The sequence below is a fragment of the Thunnus albacares genome, chromosome 16, assembly GCF_914725855.1.
Source record: "Thunnus albacares chromosome 16, fThuAlb1.1, whole genome shotgun sequence".
NCBI classification, from domain to species: Eukaryota; Metazoa; Chordata; class Actinopteri; order Scombriformes; family Scombridae; genus Thunnus; species Thunnus albacares.
Genome location: NC_058121.1, coordinates 7,784,601 through 7,805,562, shown reverse-complemented (window position 1 = coordinate 7,805,562; position 20,962 = coordinate 7,784,601). Strand labels below are relative to the sequence as shown.

At 40.0% G+C, this 20,962-nt stretch overlaps 1 protein-coding gene across 1 annotated transcript; it reads left to right on the top strand.

Annotated features, from left to right (window-relative positions):
- The first annotated feature begins 506 nt into the window (after nt 1–506).
- gpr176 (G protein-coupled receptor 176) lies at nt 507–17,641 on the top strand. The gene is made up of 3 exons (XM_044377487.1): nt 507–1,391; nt 12,896–13,148; nt 15,729–17,641. The coding sequence occupies exons 1-3, from the start codon at nt 1,163–1,165 to the stop codon at nt 16,963–16,965; spliced, it is 1,719 nt and encodes a 572-aa protein (XP_044233422.1). The 5' UTR covers nt 507–1,162; the 3' UTR covers nt 16,966–17,641.
- Nucleotides 17,642–20,962: the final 3,321 nt, after the last annotated feature.

Genomic DNA, 20,962 nt, shown 5'->3' with positions numbered 1-20,962 from the left:
CTATGAAACAATGGGTCCATATTTGCATCTCCTTTGAGCGGTCTGTTGACTACCCAAAAGGCAACATAATTCTGTGTTATTAATTAAAAAATAACTATAAAATGCTATTTTGTAGCTATTACTGAGGTATGTGTTCTCCTATTTTGGTATTTTCAGCAAGCGAAAGAGGAATGTCACAAGCTCCTGCGAGAGAACAAACTGAACAAGACAACAGTGGTAGTGCTGTGAAGGGAGAGTCGCCTGCCTTTCTTATTTCTGACAATTTCACCCCCTTTTTGACCTACACAATGATTTATGATATGGTCTAATACTTAGACTGATATTTAATCAACAATATTTCATTGAATTATAATAGATTCTTCTCTTTTTTGAGTGTTGATGGCAACCTATAGGACGTTTACCATCTTTTTTTTATTGACCATCACTGATGAGTGTGTCATTTGGCCACACTCCCCTTCCTCCACATTCATAAGATTCATTGGAGTTTCTCGGTGCTATAAGAAGAGGAGGGGCTCTCCTCTTCAGTCTTGCACCTCACGCTGTGAAATATTCAGTTGCAGGCTCCCCATACCAGCCAGTCCACCAATAAACAGCTTCTGCCAGTGCGATTGGCAGCGGCCGCAAGAGTAACAGGCTGTCAGCCACAATATTTTTCTTGGACGGCGGGAGGTGATGGTAGTGTGTTCTCAGTGCTGCAAGCTTCATTCCCGGAATGGACACCTCGCAACCCGGTGTGGTTTTAGGTGCACCGGGTGTCAGAGAGCAGCATCCCACCTCACTGCGCACGGATTTCAGTGGCTCTGACTGATTTCTGCCATGCATCCGCATTGGAAAATTGTGCGGCATGCTGCCACTGCTTGTCATTTCCATGTGCTTTGATGTATGATTGTAACACCATGTTTTTTCCTAATTTATCAGACCCGTTTACCGATAAAAGATCATCTCTTTGCTGGCAGCTGCACGATTTGTCTACCTGTGTCCGTCCTCACTGACATCTCCTTTGCACACAAGCTGTGATTTGTAGATTTTTTTTTTCCCTTTTTGCAAGGCATCTTCATCATCCTCACCAGCAGCACAGCAGTTCAGAAATGCCTCTTCTGGCTGCAGACATCCCGCCAGCCTTCTTAAAATAAAAACCGTCAGGATCACGGGGTGAAGCGACATGGATAGTGGCAGCCGGGCTGCGACGGTCGGGGACGGTGCAGCCAATTTTTCAGCAGCCCACCTCTGGCTGGATCTCCTGAACGCGTCGAGCCCGCCGACCCGGTGGGACAGCAGCCCACCTACCGAGGGGACTGGGCTGGAGGACCAGCAGCGCCTCATCCGAGAGCAAGCCTACCGGGACTTCACCACCACCATTCAGGTTTTCATCCTCATAGGTTCGCTGCTGGGTAAGTAGGTTCATAGGCTACACATGAACATATTGTGCATACTTGAATGGCAGGCCTGTAACATACACTCATGCAGGCTAAAATATTTAGGCTATAATGCCTTTAAAATTCTGTCTGAGATTTTATGGGATTTATTTCTTAAAATATTTCCACTTGCTTCAGATGTTTTCCATGAGCCTCAAGGTTTAATCCCCAAATCGAGGGCATGCAGGGGAACCTTAGGCCATCCTTCGTACAAGAGCAGTTAAAAGATTTGGTGCAATTTACACCAAAGAAATCTGATTACAGATAAAAACATAGTCTTCATTTTTCCATCAATTTTGCTCACTTTCCTCATTCAAACCATTGGTCAATGTAAACAATTTAACTCTACTACTGTAGCTATAACACCCATTTGTTTTAGTAAAGAATGTGAAAATGTTAATGTTATCATGTTATTGTTAAATTTCAAACATTGTGACACTGACCAATAACCTCAAACTCAATAATGCAAGATGTCTCCTCTCAAAACACTTTACATGTCAGTGTCATCAATATATCAGTTGTCAAGTCTGGACAAAAAGTTTCAGACATAACGTATGACAATGTGGGAGGAAAGTATTTTTCCTAGGATGGTGGTTAGCAGGGTGTGCATATTTTTCATCCGGCTTTGACCACTACAAGTTGTAATGTTGCTTACATGTCTCAGACCAGACCCGGTAAGACTCACTGTGCACATCCTCCATACAGTGCATTCAGAGAGTATTCAGACCCTTTCACCTTTTTCACATTTTGTCATGTTGTAGTCTTATGTTAAAATCGTTTAAATTCATTTTTTCCCCTCATCAATCTACACTCAATACACCATAATGACAATTTTAGAATTTTTTGCAAATCTATTAAAAAGGAAAAACTGAAATATCACATTGACTCTTTGCCATGACACTTGAAATTTAGCTTAGGTGCCTTCCATTTCTCTTGATCATCTTTAAGCTGTTTCTGCACCTTGATTGGAGTCCACCTGTGGTAAATTCAATTGACTGGACATGATTTGGAAAGGCACACACCTGTCTATATAAAATCTCACAATGACAATGTATATCAGAGCAAAAACCAAGCCATGAGGTTGAAGGAACTGCCTGCAGAGCTTAGAGACAGGATTGTGTGGAGGCACAGATCTGGGGAAGGCTACAAACACATTTCTGCTGCATTGAAGGTTCCCAAGAGCACAGTGACCTCCATAATTCTTAAATGGAAGACATTTGGAACAACAGGACTCTTCCTACAGCTGGCCGCCCGGCCAAACTGAGCAATCAGGGAGAAGGGCCTTGGTAAGAGAGGTGACGAAGAACCTGATGATTACTGGCTGAGCTCTAGAGATCCTGTGTGGAGATGGGAGAAACTTCCAGAAGGACAACCATCATTGCAATACTCCACTGATCTGGGCTTTATGGCAGAGTGGCCAGACAGAAGCCTCTCTTCAGTGAAAGACACAGGAGAGTCCGCTTGGAGTTTGCACCTAAAGGACTCTCAGACAATGAGAAACAAGATTCTTTGGTCTGTTGAAACCAAGATTGAGCAGTTTGACTTCAATTCTAAGCGTCACAGCTGGAGGAAACCAGGCACTATTGATCACCTGCCCAATACCATCCCAACGGTGAAGCATGGTGGTGGCAGCATCATGTTGTGGGGGTGTTTTTCAGCGGCAGGGAGGGGGGAAGTGGTCAGGGTTGAGGGAAAGCTGAATGAAGCAAAGTACATAGATATCCTTAATGAAAACCAGAGTGCTCAGGACCTCAGACTGGGCCGAGGTTTCACCTTTCAACGGGACAATGACCCTAAGTACATAGCCAAGACAATGCAGGAGTGGCTTAGAGACAACTCTGTGTCCTTGAGTAGCCCAGCCAGAGCCCTGACTTGAACCGTACCAGCGTCTCTACCATCTCCTCCTTTACTGTCCAGTGTGATTGACTCTCCGACTGGCAGCGCTGTCAGCAGCCAGCAGTTTTCACATCACAAACGATAAAAAACAGCATTAAAACATGAGTCATGTAGGTAAAACATGCGACCCGTGTAGCTGTTATATCAGTTTAGTGTGGGGCAGCTGCTCTGCAGGTGCGCTTAATTTGACTATAGGTGTAAAAAAGACGAGAGAGAGAGAGAGAGCAGCTGTGGTCGAGCGAGCTAGAGAGTGAATGAGGAGAGGGAGCGGTGGTAGCGAGAAAGCTGGTGAATCAGATCAATAAAACATTTTCTCATTGTTTCACAGCAGTCACGCCCGCGCCCCCGCACATCTCCACTCAACCCTGCGGTGGTGCACAGCACCACCTGATTTGGTCTGAATACGGTCGTAACTGCGGTAACTGGGTGGAGATGAGCCTCCTGGATTTGCACCCAAAATGCTGTCAGGACTTTCATTTACAATTTCCATTGCAGCCTCCATGATCATTGACTGGGAAAAGTGAAACAGATGAAAATGCAGGGGGGGTTAACAGATAATTAGAATAGTTGTAATTAGAATTGAAATAAGTTCTCTTTCAAATCAAACATCCCAAGATATGAGTGGAAAGTTTTGTTCTTGCAACTGCATTTATACCTTTTTTTTGTGACTCAAACATAGCTTAACCATGTCATGTGATATGTTACTTCAGTACACTTTACCAGCAAATATTACTGGGACCACTACAGATAATTGCATGAACATTTAATATCCAGGTATTCACATTAAAGACATATTCACTGACTATCCTTACTAGCCTAACAAATTGGCCACAATTTCACACATTGACCATACGCAGTCCAGCCATATACTAGGGTTTGACCTAGTCTTGTTAAGTTTTCTGTAAGCCTATATGGGCTGGGCAGCAGAAAGGTGCAGGACACTTAAATAAACAATCAATCAATCATGGACTTTGCAAAACCTATAATGTGAATTTGGTGCCTTTTTTCATCAAAGATATTTTTAGGTTGGCAACACCAGGAGAAATCACTACCTTAATTGGTACGAGCTGTAGTGAACTTGGTTCTATGGTGACAGGTTTTAGCTAATGTGACCTATTTTGCCATGAATCTGGCAAATATTAGGAGCAAAGACTTGTGCACATTTTATGTTTGCTTCAAGATGAGTCTGTGCTGGCTCTGAGACAAATATTTCCTCGGGTCCCAGTAGAGGCACAGGCTGCTGCTGCTGCTGCTGCAGATGGAAGTGAGGAAGGAGCCATGTGAATTGATTGACCGTAACAGAGCATCAGTCTCACACAGTCCTGACTTTTACTTCCCCTCCTTCATATCGGCAGCCAGAAACATAATCCTCCTGCCCAAAATGAGAGCTGCATATACTCATGAATGTCTTATTTGTCACAAATGTGACTGTAACATCCTGTCTCCCCACAGCAAAACAATCTCAGCCATGATTGGTAGTGCTGTTAGTTTTGCTGTTGGGAAAAGTGTGAGCTCAATGAAAGGCTGGGCTTTTTGCAGCTTTCACAAAATGATGAAATACAGTGAAACTGACACCAAAACTGACAAAAACGGACTAACTGACTACTGATCTGACTCACTACCACCTCCTGCTGTGCAGTGCAGTGCCACGGAGCAAGTTTTGTGGTGGTGCAGCTCAAAATATCTTGATTTCTTTGCATTTCTGTCCTCATGGCTTGTAAAAATAAACCTGTAATACACTCTGATTGGGTGTATGATTGGGTGTATATGTCAAATATAATCAGAACTACTGCAAATAAAAAGATGACACTTGTTCTAATGAAATAGTTTTCTGACAAAACTGAAAAAGGTGAACTTTACATTTACAATGACAGAGCACATGGCTATCAATTAAAGAAAATAAGAGCATTGTAAAGTCAAAAATAAATAAAATGACTAAATCATTGGATCAATCGCCCTTCAAAGAGCCGTTTCAAAGGCTGACTGGAGACTGTTTCATTTCACCTGTACACCAGATAAACCAGGACCACAGTGCATTAAAAAATCAAAGCAATTTCATCAGCAGGCAACTCTTAATCTGGCTGTGAAAATGTAAATAACCCAGAGAATAAAAAAATAATGAAGGATAAAAATGATGACCGTGCAGAAGGTTGCCTTTGAGGTTTAGATCTCTCAAAATCATGTGTTCTCCAATCTCAAACCACTTTTTACTCCATCAAAAAGGTTTTTGTGCAATGATAAAAGCAAGGACATCCTGAGACAGATATTCACCCAGTGCTTATTATGAAGGACACATAAGAAATGTTGGTTCAATCGTGAAGGCACTTTTGCTGCCCTGGTGGCAGTGTGATTTAGCTTCTTTCCATTTCCAAAAGGAAATCTGTATGAGTGACTGAAAAATGCCAGTAATTTCCTTGTGAAAATACCCAGAGCCGATTTGAGGTGTCCAAATCTTGCGTGTCAGGGTTCACATACGTTGAATGTCTCCACAGATTAAGTCCCTTTGTGGAAGTCATGTATGATACACAAACACAATTCAGTTCATGTCCTTGCAACTTTCCTCCCTTGAAACAAAGAGATGCATGAGGTGAAGAGGAAATGTGCGTCACTCTGTGGCAATGAGTGCTCATTAAACTTTAGTCAGTATTGGTAGTAAATATACTTTATATATTCAGTAACACTTTGTGGCAAACCATTTTCCCCTGAAGTAATTTTAAAGTTGACACTATCATATATATTCTGTATCCACTTGTTCCAACTCTTCGTTGAAGCTTTAAAATATTTACACTGAGTGAAATATTCAAACTCATGTTAGTTAATACTGCACCAATTCATCAAATCCTAATATTCCAAATGTCATCTGCATCATTTCATATACATTTTCTCCATATTCAGCCCAACATACAGTTTTTGGTATCTTTGGAAACTTTGGGAGAATTTAAAATAAAGTTCACAATGTTTGGCTGCACAGAATGAGTTTGTAGTGACTGACACATCAGAAGTCAGTGATGTTTAAGAGATTAATTCGTCAATGTTAAGGTCTTTTTCATTAAAACACTAAAAAATATAACCAAAGGTTAAACAACCTTTGTCATTCAGGAGTGAGGACTTGCTAATCATGGGATCGAAATCCCTCTTCTTCTTTTCACTCTTCTGCCTCTTCTGTCTTCTATTCCATGTCCATCAAGCTTCAACCATGTACCACCATGTAAATTGTGAAACAAATGTATTAAAGACAGAGCTGGTCTGTTGACTAGTAACACAACTTTAAAGGAAAATATGCTTATTTGCATTCTTTCCAAGAGTTCAATGAGAAGATTGACACCACTTTCATGCCTGCGCATTAGCTGGAGCCAGGAGATGATTAGCTTAGCTTAGCATAAAGATAGAAAGCGGGGGGAATAGCTAGCCTGGCTCTCCAAAGTAAAAAAAAATCTGTCAACTAGCACCCCTAAAACTCAATAATTAACCAATTACTGTACTGGCCCAAACATAAGATGACCCCCCCTTTTCCAACATCTGTTTTTCGAAAAAGACTTTCACACTCATCCTTTTAGGAAAGTTTCCCTGAGATACTATTAATCCAAGGAAAAGAGAGACATCATCCTTGAATCCTTTTCTCTTGTAAAAGTGAAATACTTCCATTACAGCAAAACATAAATCATATATTTTTGTAGCCTTTTAGACAGATAGTCACACTCTCTCCTGCCAGGCTCTCGGAAGAGGTCAAAAGTATTTTATTTTACAGATAGCATTTTTCAGACTGTCTGTTTGAGCTCCTCAACATCACTTGTCATGACTTTATTTCCTCCGTGGCAGAAAAACACATTATGCAAGCCTTCAGAAGCTCCTGCAGGTCAAACTGGACCAAAGAAACACTTTTAAGGATGACTAACTCTAAAAGACTCACTATAAACAGACCTGAATACACTTGCCAGCCTAGCAACATTAATGCTACAAACAACCCATAATGCAACACTCTCTGCAGGAGCTGTTGAGCCCAAGTAAGCCTATCTGCACTTTTTTTTCAGTGAGTCATTATGGTCTCAATTGCTAATAAGTGTGCTAGTGGTCAATTTGGAAATGATTGCTCTGTTAATAAGATTTGAAGACTTATAGTAGCTTTGATGCCTGCTGTGTGGGTGTTGAAGTAAACTAGCATTCCCTTCGGTCCGAGATAGCGGCTTGTGTTTCCAGAGTGTGAGAGGCAACACCCCGCACTCTGTATTTGGAATGTCCTGGCTCCAAACGGGAACTTTTTCCAGAAAAGACATCAGCAACTCTGGGCTTCACACCGGCTTTAATGAAAACCAACATGTGACATCACATCTCACTACGTCCATCTTCATATACAGATTATAATTGGAACTCTCTCCATTCGAAAAGGATCTCTGATCTTGTGGACACGTAACTGTCTAGTGCTTAAATAAGACGACCCCCACTTTTCCAAATGTAATTTCCAGAATAAAATATTGTCTTGTATTCAGGCCAGTACAGTATATAGTGTTTAATCACAAATAGTAAGTTTGAGGTTTGAAGGGGAGATACTTAGCGTGACTATATTTCTTGAGTCTTATTGTCACAGTGAGGTTGCTATGTGTGATACCATCAAACAATCCTACTAATAAGCAGAGACAGGAATAAATTCTCATGCGTCCTTATTTGTTTCTCACATTGAAGATCATCGTTTAATCAGATTAATGTGCCACAGTATGCATGGCATCAGCTTGTTGCCAACAATTGTGATCAGTTCTATGAGGAATTATTACACAACGGTATGGCTGTACATACATGGCTGTCTATTGGTTACCATTCATAAGTAAAGTCTCTCAATGAAAGTAAAGTAATCATAACACCACAGGGATGCATCTGAGAAGGTGTTAAACGTGTTAATGATTTTTCACAGTTTGAATTCTAACACCTTGTTTCTCAAAGCGCTCGCTGAAAACAGAAGCTTATTAACAACAAACCAGAAACGACACACCTTACTTTCATGTGTGTGTGAAGCAGACAAAAGAAGCCTCTTCTTTTTTCTTTTTGAAGTATTGGGGTTTTTCATGTTGCTACCTATAGTTGGACTGCCATTTGTTAAGTGGAAAAAGCAATCATGTTTAGTGTTTGCTCTTTATCCCCATTGGCTGCTGTTAATATGGTTGCCAAGGTGTCCCTCAAGTGCCAGGCCAGTATTTCAGGAACAAAAGGATAAAGGGTTTTTACAGACAATGCTAGCTCTGACTAATAAAAAATAGTCCCAATGTTGTCTGCATGAAGACACTCCCAATTTTATTATTTATAGTATAGATGTCTCTTTAAACAGCTCATATTCTCACTTTAATAATATTTTTCTAAACTTGTCTCTTTCACCACAATTGCAAAAATGTGTCTTTAGATTTAGCAAAATACAAAAATGACATGATGTGCACCATTATTCTGACATAAGGTATGATAACATGTCTCATAATAGAAAAAAAAGGTAAAGTTAAGCAGTCTTCTTAGTTCTGTTTGTTTGTTTAAGTGGGAATTTCTTTAAAATGTGTGTGAAATACATGTTTTTCCAATATGAAATATTGTGTTGTGGTCCCAAATACATCACTTTCTGGGAGGGGTGACATCACACCATTGCAGCTGTACTATAGGTGGACACACAGCTCCTGTCAAAACCCCATTCCTGCACTGAACTACGGTGATTTGCAAACAGTGTGAAAATGATGAGGGATTAAAAATGTAGATTTACCCTGTGATTTAAACTGTTTAAGCTTTAAATTTCTCTCCTTTATTCCCCACTCTCTGACTTCTTATTTCCCACAACTGTCCTGCTCTTCTCCTGTCTTCTTCTTCTATCCCTTTTTGTTCTTCCTTTAATTTTCCCACTTCTTCTTTCTCTTCTCCTCCTTCGGTCCTCACAGGAAAAACAGCAGCAGTGTTTGTTTTTTAAATCTTTTATTAGAGATAGATGACAGTAGAGAGTTGCAGAGACGTCACACAAATTAGGGGTGAGAGATTGGGGTTGAAATGTGACAAAAGTCTACTGCCAGACTCAAACGAGGTACATTGTTTGTTCAGATGTCAAAAACAACGTATGTTTATGTTTACGTGACACAGACCTCCCAATTATTAATGAACTATGATGTTTGTTGCTCAGAGGTGAATGCGGAGGAAGTGTGATATTGTTTTACTAGTGGAAAACTTCTGGAAGGGGGGTCAGAGTGGAATGTTCACCTTGCAAAGCATGTGATTTTGACAACAGTCCAAAAGTCAATGTTGGAGGTTTCATTTAACCATAACCACGATCGTCCAATAACCTTAAACCTAGTAAGTTTTATGCCTAAACCAACCAACCAAACCTTAACCATAAAGGTGGCAGACCACAAAACAATCATGAATCATTTCTGAAATGCTCAGTTGAAACAGTTTCGAAAAGCACTGGCAGACAATGTCATGTTGTCTATAGGGACGCCAGATTATACTACTCTAATGCCAGTAAACTACCTATTTTATCATTTAGTTTGTAGGACTTGTCTTCTTCTTGTCCCCTTTCTTCTACTTTTTCTTTATCTTCCTCTGCTCCGTAGTTTAAAAAAGGACCAAAAAGGTTTAAGCTTATTATTTCCTTAATCAAAAGTCACAAACATAAGTTAAATTATCATGTCTATATTAGAATCTACACGTGAAGGAAATTGAATCGATATCACTGCAAACATCATCTTTTATGTAATGCTGAGATCTAAAAAATGAGTATGAGTATGTACGTTTGTGCTAATTTCATTTCATTTCATTTTCATGGAATGAAAAGGCTGAGCGTACTTCATTAATTACCGCTGTGTTAGTGTTTCCCAGTAATACTAGTCCTGCGTGTGTTATTAAAATCCACACACACACACAGTGAATAACTGGCAGCAAAGCACACTATGTTCCCTTAAACACAGCTTCTTCCAGCTCCGTCTAAAACCTCTCAGGCTGAATTTCAGCAAGCCTATTCCACAAGAATTGATTGCTACATCTGACCTGGCTTTTATAGCACATATCTCCTTGCAAGACCACTGCATTTATCTTTTTAAGGCAGTAATTCGATTTTTTTTCTTTGCAAACCAATTGATGGCGATTGTTTATTTTTCTCTCACTGACTGTTGCCTGTTTTTGAACATGTACAGACATCAGAAACACGTAACCTCAGGAAAAATAAAAAATAAAACAGGTTTACTCACCAGAGAACATCTTGCTCTGTTCCTGACTATAAAATCACAGCTAACACTCTGTGGGTAATTGCATTTTGAGAGGCTGGTATCACATGTATCCCCGTGCGACCTGACATCAGTACTCCACAGGGAGTGTGAAGTTCACCTTTTTAAACCTAATTAACAATCATTACTAATACATTGCTCCAAATTATGAGGGGATCTTAACGTTAAAATGCCACAGTTTCCCTCCATGCGCCTGATCGTGTACTGTCTCACTCGGGTTAGGTTTAATTGATAAAGAGATTTATATAAAATATTATATATATATATATATATATATATATATATATATATATATATGTATATATGCAAACCATTCTTACAATTGCTCTTTAAATTGTAAATACCCTATCTTGACAAAACTACAAAGATACATTTATTGCTTATTTGTCTTTTTAACCATTCTTGGACTAGATTTGTTGATGCATGCTGTGTCCTACTATTAGGTCTTTTAGCACAATATAAATGTAATTTCTAGGAGACAGGGTTGCACAAGAGTACACTCTGTCTCTTCTCTATTGACTATAATGAAGGCTCATAGTGTTCAGTTTTTACGGATTTTCACGGGAAGGAGGAAATCTGTTTAAAGGGATTGTCACCTAGATTTGATGTTGTTGCCTTTCCTGCTGCAAGAAGATGGCTGTTAACAGTCAATGAGGTTCTCTTGCAACGAGTATATGCTCAGAAAGTCTTCCAGTAATAAAAGGTGGAGAGAAAAATAGGAATAAAATGCAAATGAGCTGCTAATTATGCATCATAATCCCCCTAAGGAAGGAAAAGAAAGACAAACTATAGTATTTGTGCTGTAAATTTTTCAAATCTGGTGGTTTGAAAAGATAGAAAATAAACACAAATAAAATCCATTAATAATCATATATGACGTTCAATGTGTGAATAACAAACCCTGTCTCTTAAAAATTATGTTTATGAAATTGCAACTGCAACTATATTACATTTTTAAGGTTTTTAAGTGTTGCTGCTTGAATGTGTTTGTTTAGAAATGCCCCCCCCCACCAAAATTATTATTTTATTATTCCGTGGAATACGTTCGTTTACAACTAAACACCTGCGAAACCAATAACATTACCATCAGCCTCAGCTGCATTTCGGCTATTTCTAAATAGTAAATGTTAGCATGCTAACATGCTAAACTAAGATGGTGAACATGGAAAATCTTAATGCTTGCTGAACATCATGTTAGCTTTGTCATTGTGATGTTAAGATTTAGCTCAAATCACTTCTGTGCATAAATACAGCCTCACAGAGCCGTTAGCATGACTTTAGACTCTTTCTCCATCAGTGTTAACACACATAGATTAGACAGACGGCCATCATTTATTACACCAGTGGGCAATTTAGAGTCTCCAGGCGACCTGACTATTTTCTTTCTGGAATGTGTTAGGAAATTGGAGTCTCAAGTGGAAACCTAAACAAATATGAGAGGAACATGGAGAAATCTAGGTACTCAACCTTTATAAATATTTAATATTTTAATTGTTTAAGGATACATTCACAACCAAGCATGTTTGGAGTGGTTTGTGTTTAATTGAACCAGTGACAACATTGGCAATAGAACTGTGAGACACCAAATAATGGCAGCAATGTTTCTGAAGATCTTTGTCCACTTGCACAGTTAGTTATATATGAAAAGCTCCATACCTAATATCTAATTTTAATTCCAAATATTGACATCCATGCCAGCATTAACTCATCTTAGTAAAACCTGAAAATAAACCAAAAGAAAATGTATGCAAAGCCACCAGATTACCAGAAACGGAGCAGGCAACAAAGTCATTTTAGGGTCACATTTTCCATACGTGCGCCGATCATGTATGTCTATGACTTGTCTCCCTCAATAAGCGGTCAGTATAAATATTTAGTGCTCATTCAGTCTACGTACAACAACACTGAGCTCTGCATCACCGCTGCTACACTGCTGCCTGCTTTCAGAAATTTAACTCCCTCCACCTCCACAGCCTCCTCCTGTATTCAGTTGTTTGTTGATTTTGAATGTTTCTTTTTAATGTGTGTTCATGCTTCCCAAATGTATTATGTCTCAGGCTCTGCCAGAGAATTTGTGAGCTCAGAGACAGACTGCGTCACGCTCGCTCAGATTTGTTCCAGAGCATCACATGAGCAGAGACGCACTGCCAAACTAAACTGCAGTAGTTCAAATTTTGACGCAAGTGTCCTGACTGGACTATAAATGATCCTTTACAAGTCGTAAACCTAAACAAACACAAAGATGCAACTAATTGTATTTTTCTACCAGGGTTTGGATATCGGAGACTGTGTGTGATCTCACTCTAAAGCTCTTCACCCCCCCCCACCTCCTTCTGCCCACAGGAAATGCCACGGTGTTGTGGTGCACCTGCTGCACAAATGTCTTTAAATCTGTGACCAATCGCTTCATCAAGAACCTGGCATGCTCGGGTATCTGCGCCGGCCTGGTGTGCGTTCCCTTCGATGTGGTACTCGGTGCCAGCCCTCGCTGCTGTTGGTGGCTTCACACTCTGCTGCTCTGCAAGGCCATGAAGTTCCTCCACAAACTCTTCTGCTCCGTCACTGTCCTCAGTTTCAGTGCCATCGCACTCGACAGGTCAGTTCGGAGAACCATGTTTGAAATGAAGTACATTTTAATTTTATGTATATGTAGTGTAATTAGAAAGAGATACATTGTTTAGTCAGAGATAATTGTTTGCATTTGAAGTTTAAATCCATCACTTACAAAACAGGTAAAAACCAAAAGAAACAAGAGTGGTGTTTTGTTTTTTGTTCACTTCAGCTCTGCATCCAGAAGCACTGATTTTCAAATACGTGTTAGAAAAAGGCTAGTGGTCACGTACCACTCACTTCACTGGATTTTGAAGTACCACTTGAGAGAAATGGATGATTGAAATAGATTGACTGACCGGTTTATCAATACATGTTGCTTGGCCAAGTCAGCAAGTCAGTAATTGTCGTCCTGAAAATGGAGGCTTGGAAGTAAAAACATCTAGGCTGCAAAAATGGAGCGACATCAAACAAGGGCTGGAAGATTGTTCTCTTTTTTGTTATAGAGGAGAAAGTCTTTTTCAATCTCCATATACACCCTGTGGTGTGGTTGAGATGTGGGGGGGGGCTGCGATCGATGGAGCATGTGTATGCCACGCTGAGCGGCAGTGTCCCAGGCCTCCCCGCAGAGCTAAAAGCTGTAGCCAAAAGCAGCCTGAGATGACTTTCCACATATCGTCACACACACACACACGCACACACATACACATGTCATGTCATGAATCTTCCAGCACTACCTCACCCGGCTGATAAATTTTCAGCTAGCCAATTTTTAGTATTAAAAATTACAAAATTTCACATTTCGGTTGTCACTTTTTTCCCAAAACCCAGGATGTAACCGGATATGTCTTGTTTTGTTCCAACCAACAGTCCACAACCCAAAGATAATCAGTTTAGTATCATAGAGGACTAAACAACCAGAAACTGTTCACATTTTAGCAGTTTTTCTTTGACTCAAAGCGATTAATCGATTATCAAAATAGTTGCGGATTCATTTTCTGTCGATCGACTAATTGATGAATCCACTAATCACCGCAGCTCTAATGCACACAGCTATGGGGTAGAACACTCATTGCCACAATGTCATTATAACTTATATATGGACTGTTTCAGCATTTAGAAATAAAGCAACTTCCTGTAAACTAGTAAAATTAGAGTCTAGAGGTAATTTTGTATGTGGCACTCATCCTCTGTTGGTTCTAGCTAGCCAACATGATACATATTCCAGGCAGCTTGTAGCAGAGATTATCCCTAACTCTGAGGACACAAAGTTAGTTATATCCCGTTTGCATAAAAAAAGTACCGTTAGCATATATGACTGTCCTGCTGTTTGACTGTTAAAAGCATAGAAGTCCCCTCATTCTGGATATTTCATTTGTGCTGCTGTTTCCTTGAAATAAACCAGACACTAGATATTACATTAGTGCACATGTAGTATTTGATATGTCAAGTCAGTCATCGTCTTAATTAAAAAGACCACTGACTTGGCTACACTATTAAGCCTCATTCTGCAAAATTCAGAAACCATGCAGGACTTCATCAAATCCTCATAAGTACACAGAGTACACTGTAACAAATTTACTGTAAGTGTGGGTTAATTTATTTTTCACGGAGATTGCAGTCAGATGCTGTATTGTTCCAGCCTCGTCTCAGCCTTGGTTTCACTGCTGCAAAGATTATATTGCCTCCATAGCAACTAATACAGTCAGAATGCTATCAAACCGATGAATTATTTATTCTCAATAAGGGCAATCGAGGCGGTAGATATACAGGCAAGCTGAGACTGCAGCACAGTCATAGGCTCATGTACACACACACACACACAAACACACTCCAGCATGTGCCGATGAGGAGACAATCCAGAGAAATAAACGAGTCCTTTATGCAATTTGTTTTGCTTACAATGAAGGGACAACAAAATGATGAGAGACAATCTACATATTATTATCTGTGATACAGATATGAGGAGAGATAGCTTTGCTGTTGTGGGTGTACATTTAAAACACCCACATGTTTTGAACTTCTGCATAAGGTAACCTCATAGACAAAATGGAGCCAAAAAAAGATCCTTTCATCCGATTCCAATAAAACATATGAATGTAAAACCAGTTTACAGGGTTGGATGTTGCACTCGTTTTATGATTTATAGCCTGAATTAAAAAAATACCTCTGTTATTCTGTTATTATTAACACCTTCACATTAAAAATGGCAAACCGTTGAGAAAGTTTCCTATTTCAAGTACTTTACAGGAGCAAAAACATTCATTGTATGATGATGACAAATGTTATGAATAAGCCCCAGTAATATACAGTCATTATGTTAAGAGGCAGCAGAATAAATTTAGTTTCCATATATTTCACTGAAAAACAACTGCACCTCTTACATTTTTGCAGCTGATACAGTAGGTGCATTAATTTTATGTCTTCCTAGCAAAACTACTTGAAGCTCTCTGGGTAATAGTTTCAGTTTTATGTGACTTACTTGATTAACTACATGCCTACATATAGTGCAGATGTTTTTTCAGAGCAAGATACTGCAGCAAGTGTTACTGGTGTTAGTATTTTATGCATTGCATTCTAGCAATATGATACTTTTATGCTTAATAAAGTGTCTGTTTGTCTCTAGATACTACTCAGTGCTTTACCCGTTAGAGAGGAAGATCTCCGACGCAAGGTCCAGAGATCTGGTCATTTACATCTGGGTCCACGCAGTGGTGGTGAGCCTCCCTGTGTTTGCTGTTACCAACGTAACAGATGTGTACGTCACCTCGTCCTGCTCAGACGACCACGCCCACTCCCTGAGCCACATGGTTTACGTGTTGATCTACAACGTCACCACGGTGATCCTCCCCCTCGCTCTGGTCTTCCTCTTCATGCTGCTGATCCGCAGAGCGCTCAGTGCCAGCCAGAAGAAGAAGGTGATAATTGCGGCGTTGCGGACTCCCCAGAACAGTATCTCCATCCCGTATGTGTCCCAGCGAGAGGCTGAGCTACACGCCACTCTGCTGGCTGTGGTGCTGGCTTTCTCGGCCTGCAGCGCTCCCTATGGGGCTTTGGTGGTTTATCGCACCATTTTGGCAGACATCAAGGAGCTGCCCATCTCACTATATCTCACTGCCCTTTGGCTACCCAAGGTGTCCCTGCTCACCAACCCACTTTTATTTCTGACTGTTAACCGCTCAGCACGCCACAGCTGGCTGGACCTGCTGGCTCGGATTCACAGACGTTACAGCCGCCGTAACGTGGTCAGCACCGGGGGTCTGGCATCTCTGGGGGGGGAGGGTGTGATAGGGGAGCCGGTGGGACTGGAGACAGCAGGTCGCTCTGGGAGCCAGCTTCTGGAGATGTTTAACATCGGCCAGCAGCAGATCTTCAGACCCTCTGAGGAAGAAGAGGAAGAGGAGGAAGTAGAGAATGAAATCCCTTCTCAAGGATCAGGGGGTTGCTCTGGACCCAAAGAGGACCATAAGGGTGGGTCAAGACTAGGGAGTCTCAGAGGGGAGGTGATCACCAAAAAAGACTCTCTGCAAGGGCCAGGAGGAGGGCTTGTCATCACCAAAGAGGGCCCTCCTTCAATTCTAGCGCCCCGAGCCTCTCCGGTCCACACATGCGCGTACACCTCTTCATCACAGGTGGCACCAGCTACGCCTACAGAAGTTGAGGACTCCACACAGTTTGGGTTTGGACCCTTTGAGCTGCCACCTCAGTGGTTACCTGAGACCAGGAACAGCAAGAAGAGGCTGCTGCCTCCGCTGGGAAACACACCTGAAGAACTAATCCAGACTAAACTGCCCAGACCACGTCCTGAACGACGAATAAGCAGGAACAACAAAGTCAGCACCATCCCCACTGTGGACCCATGAACTATTCCTGCTGGCCTCTGATCTGCAACACTGGACTCAGCTCATTACAGGGAGGGCCACTTGGGTGACCAAGTGACGCCTTGGCAGGATATTGATGTGTCGAGCTGCTCAATGAGATGCTCGGTTTCTTTTGGTTAATTTAAACCTTTTCACCTATTTTTTGGATTTCCTCAGATGCAGTTGTAGCCATTGTAGAAGTGCAGAAGTGGCACTGCTTTTTTCTTGTTGGACAAAAATCAATTTGATATTAAATATTTATTATGCTGTGAGAAATATGTCTGCCCAATTCAATTCCATGGTTAGCAACCTCTGCAATAGCTACATGATCGAGAAGGCAGATACCTTTTTTTTATTAGAGCTCAGCTGGCATCAATAGTTAAATCAAACACACTGTACAAATTCAATTATGCTGAGAGATGCACTGATAGTGGATGACATATTTCGTTAGCATATAATCAAGCGAGGTTATTGAACCTCTTAAAAAAACATTTTATGCTGTGATTTCACTGTAAATAAACACATCTCAATGTGAATCCCTTCACAGGTTTTACTTCAATATTTGGAATGAACTTGCTCCTTGGTGGCCTTTTTCTCAAGTCCCACTTTTAGAATATTCACAATATTTCTTCTAATGTATTAGATGTTGTTGTCATTTGTACTTTTACTGTCAGTGAATTTGATAAGATGAAAAATGCAGATGTACAGTATGCAAGTACATGTTATAAAAATATGAAATTTTCAGACTTCAGCTGTTTGTTTAGACTTGTTTTGTGTAACCCGAGGTGCATCAAACAGACAGGAGCATATGGAAGAATACTGAAAAGTTAAGAAACAAAAGAAAATCATCCAGGTCGGGGATCTTTTAGCAAGTCCCCTTTGATCAATTGTATCGATTCTATTCAGGTTTTCTTAAAAAAATCAATTCCTCATTCAAATGATTGTAAAATAACACAAATAACAGCAGAGATACAAGCACACATTTTATTTTATATATCATGAGAAGCTCAAATCTCACTGACTCTGACGCCCTCACTGTCGGCTCTGTCTTCTTTGTGATGCATAATGCAGTAGCAGCAGTGTCGACCTGAAGCTTTGGCTGAGGTAAACAGAGCCGGGCCGCACTTCAAATATTTGTCAAGCCGTAACTCCCTTCAGGGCTACCCACAATCCCCTGCTATGTCCACAAAGAACCTGAAATCATGCTGCATCCTGTCCATGCTGTTATCAGACAGAATTGTGCAGTCACACCTGACTGGAAACGATATTCATTGCTACTACTTAAAAGAGGGAAATAGATTTAGAGTAATGTGTTTATTTTGAAATGCTTGCTTTGATGATGACTGTATTAGGACAGTTATTGTGGTATATAGTAGCTCTTCAGATTCACAGCACTGCATGTATACAGAATCCAAAAAGCTGTTGTTAATTCACATATACACTAAACACTAAGACCATCATTGATTTTTCTGGCCTCTGCTCATATTTCCCACCTGATTCGATTCAAAGCTTATTCAAACACCACAATATTTTATTCCTGCACCCATTAAGAGCTTGACAACAGAGCTGCAGTGCAGTAGGATAGTGAAGACAGCAGTCGCAGATAAGGTATGAGTGAATTTAAACATCTTCTGGCACTGATTTGCACAGAAAAGACATTTAAACACTGAGATACTTCAAGTTTAAACAGCCTTCAGTTCAGAGTGACTTGACATTTTTAGTGTTAAAGGAGTCTGTGGTTCATTGAATTATCGTAAGCTGCAAATGTTGATCAAAGTCATTATTGAGGTTCAGATTTCATCCTTGAACTTGGAAAATCAGTCTGACAACAAGGTCTATTTAGTAGCTGTTCTGGAGCTTTCATTCATTTTACATGATCTTCATCAGCAGAGGGAGTTTGGCCAATTGTGTTATAAATGTTTTGAAAGGACTTTTTGTCCATATTGGCCTACATGTTGGAAACAGCAACAACCTCACCACAAGGTTCATTTGGAAGCAGCTCTAGAGCCGTCAATCATATCACATGATTTTCATCAGCATCTGTTTCCAAGATCAAGAATGAGCTTTGAACCTCACTCGCCATCGAAGAGAAGTCCTTAAAGTGCTCAGAAAAGATGGAAATGGAATATACTAGAATATACTATTCCATGGACCTCGTGGTGAGATTTTTATTTTAAAGTTATCATTGTTCAAATGTACTTTTATGCAAGGAGAAGTTAAAATCCACAATATGTGCTCCATGTGTATGCTCCAATGTACATGTTTGCTGCTTTTGTTGTAATTGATAACATACAGTACATTACATAATGTGTGAAGTGTAAAATACACTAAGACTCTTTACACAACCACAGTACAGTAGTACAGTAGCAGTAAAACTCAACCATGCTTATATTTTTCTTCAGTCCTAGCTGACTTTTCAGAGAAAGCAATGGTTTTTGCTGTTTTTAAGGACTTTGTTGTTGAGACTGATGGGGGTAGTGAACGTCTAGACGTGTTAATAAGAGATCAGAGGCTTACTGCCTACGCAAACGCTCTAATGTCTTCTTTCAGTAGCACAACCACTGAGTTTGGACATCTAGCAGGGTTTTAACAATAAAACTCCCAATTCAGGTTGTCTGAGTTGCTCTAAAAACATCTTTTGTCAGCTTGAAATGGTCTCTCCTCATCTAATTTCTTTAAAAAAATAGCTAGAGAAATTGTGGTTGTACCATTTTAAATAATGGCAAATTACAGCAACTGCAATCCAGACTGTAAAAACAGAATTTAATCTGCTTTGCAATGTATGTAAGAAGGAGCACATGAGGAGCTTTTGAGGTGCAGGAGCAGGAGAACAAAGTTTCTATTTGTTATCAGCTTTGATTCATTGTAATCTAAGCTGGAACTGTCGTCAGTGGTATTATTCATGTCGTCACTGGTGTCGTCAGTGTTGTCACTGGTTGTTGTTTTTTTCCCTCAGTCTTCATCTTAATGGAAAATCCCCTATGGAAACATGACATTGTGTTATTAGTGTAGTCTGTGGATACAATCAATTCAGTGGTGTTATCAAGGAATAAAACCATTCAGCTCACCACACACAATAGGTAAGAGATGGATATTCAAAGGGACATGCACAAACTGTGCTGTGATCAGAAACACCAAAAAGACTTGAAAGGGCCCATATACAGTATAAGAGTTTTATTTATCAGATATGGCATGAAAATAGTTTTATATTGAATGAGAGTTATATCCTTTTTTGCAGGAAATGCATCAAACTGGACTTTGCTCTAAATATATTTTTTACTCTAAAGTGTTATGCTAATCTATCCAGTCAGCATTTGAACTGGAATGACTTCACTCAGTATGTTAATGTTTCTCATTTGAATTAGAGAAAATTTTTTATCTTCTCCTCGTGTTTAGTCAGTTTTACAGCGACAAATTCATTTTAACGATTGTTTCATCACAAATGCTGATCTTCAATAACTAAATGTTTGCATCCTCTCCATCAGTAAAATCAGTTTATAGAGTGTAAGATCTGTGTTGGTAAAGGCACACACTGTAATGACAGCAAAGAGACATGGCATGTAAGTTAGTTTAAAGTGTCAGTTCACCCCAATTTACAATAAAAACATATTTTCTCACAAGATTTCTGCATCCACCTCAACACAATGGACATCATTTGAATTTTCTTTGTTGTGCTGACAGCATTGAAAAAATGACATTTGAAAAACAGATGTGTCTTTATCAACGAACAGAAAAAACAACAACAAACAAATCTGGTGTTCTTATCAGATTGCATTTTGCATTGTTTTCTAATTTGCCACCTCTATAATTATGGCTTATTTAGTTTCAAAGAAAACTAGTTCGTTGGAACTGCTTGGTTAATGTTGGTTAATGGGGTAGGTTGTGTTTGTGGTTAACCTGATGCACCAGATGGTTTGTTACACAGAACCATGTGGGAACTTGTTTATGGAAACTGTTTAGAAAAGGGCAGGCACTTTCAAAAAATACTTGGCATGTAATT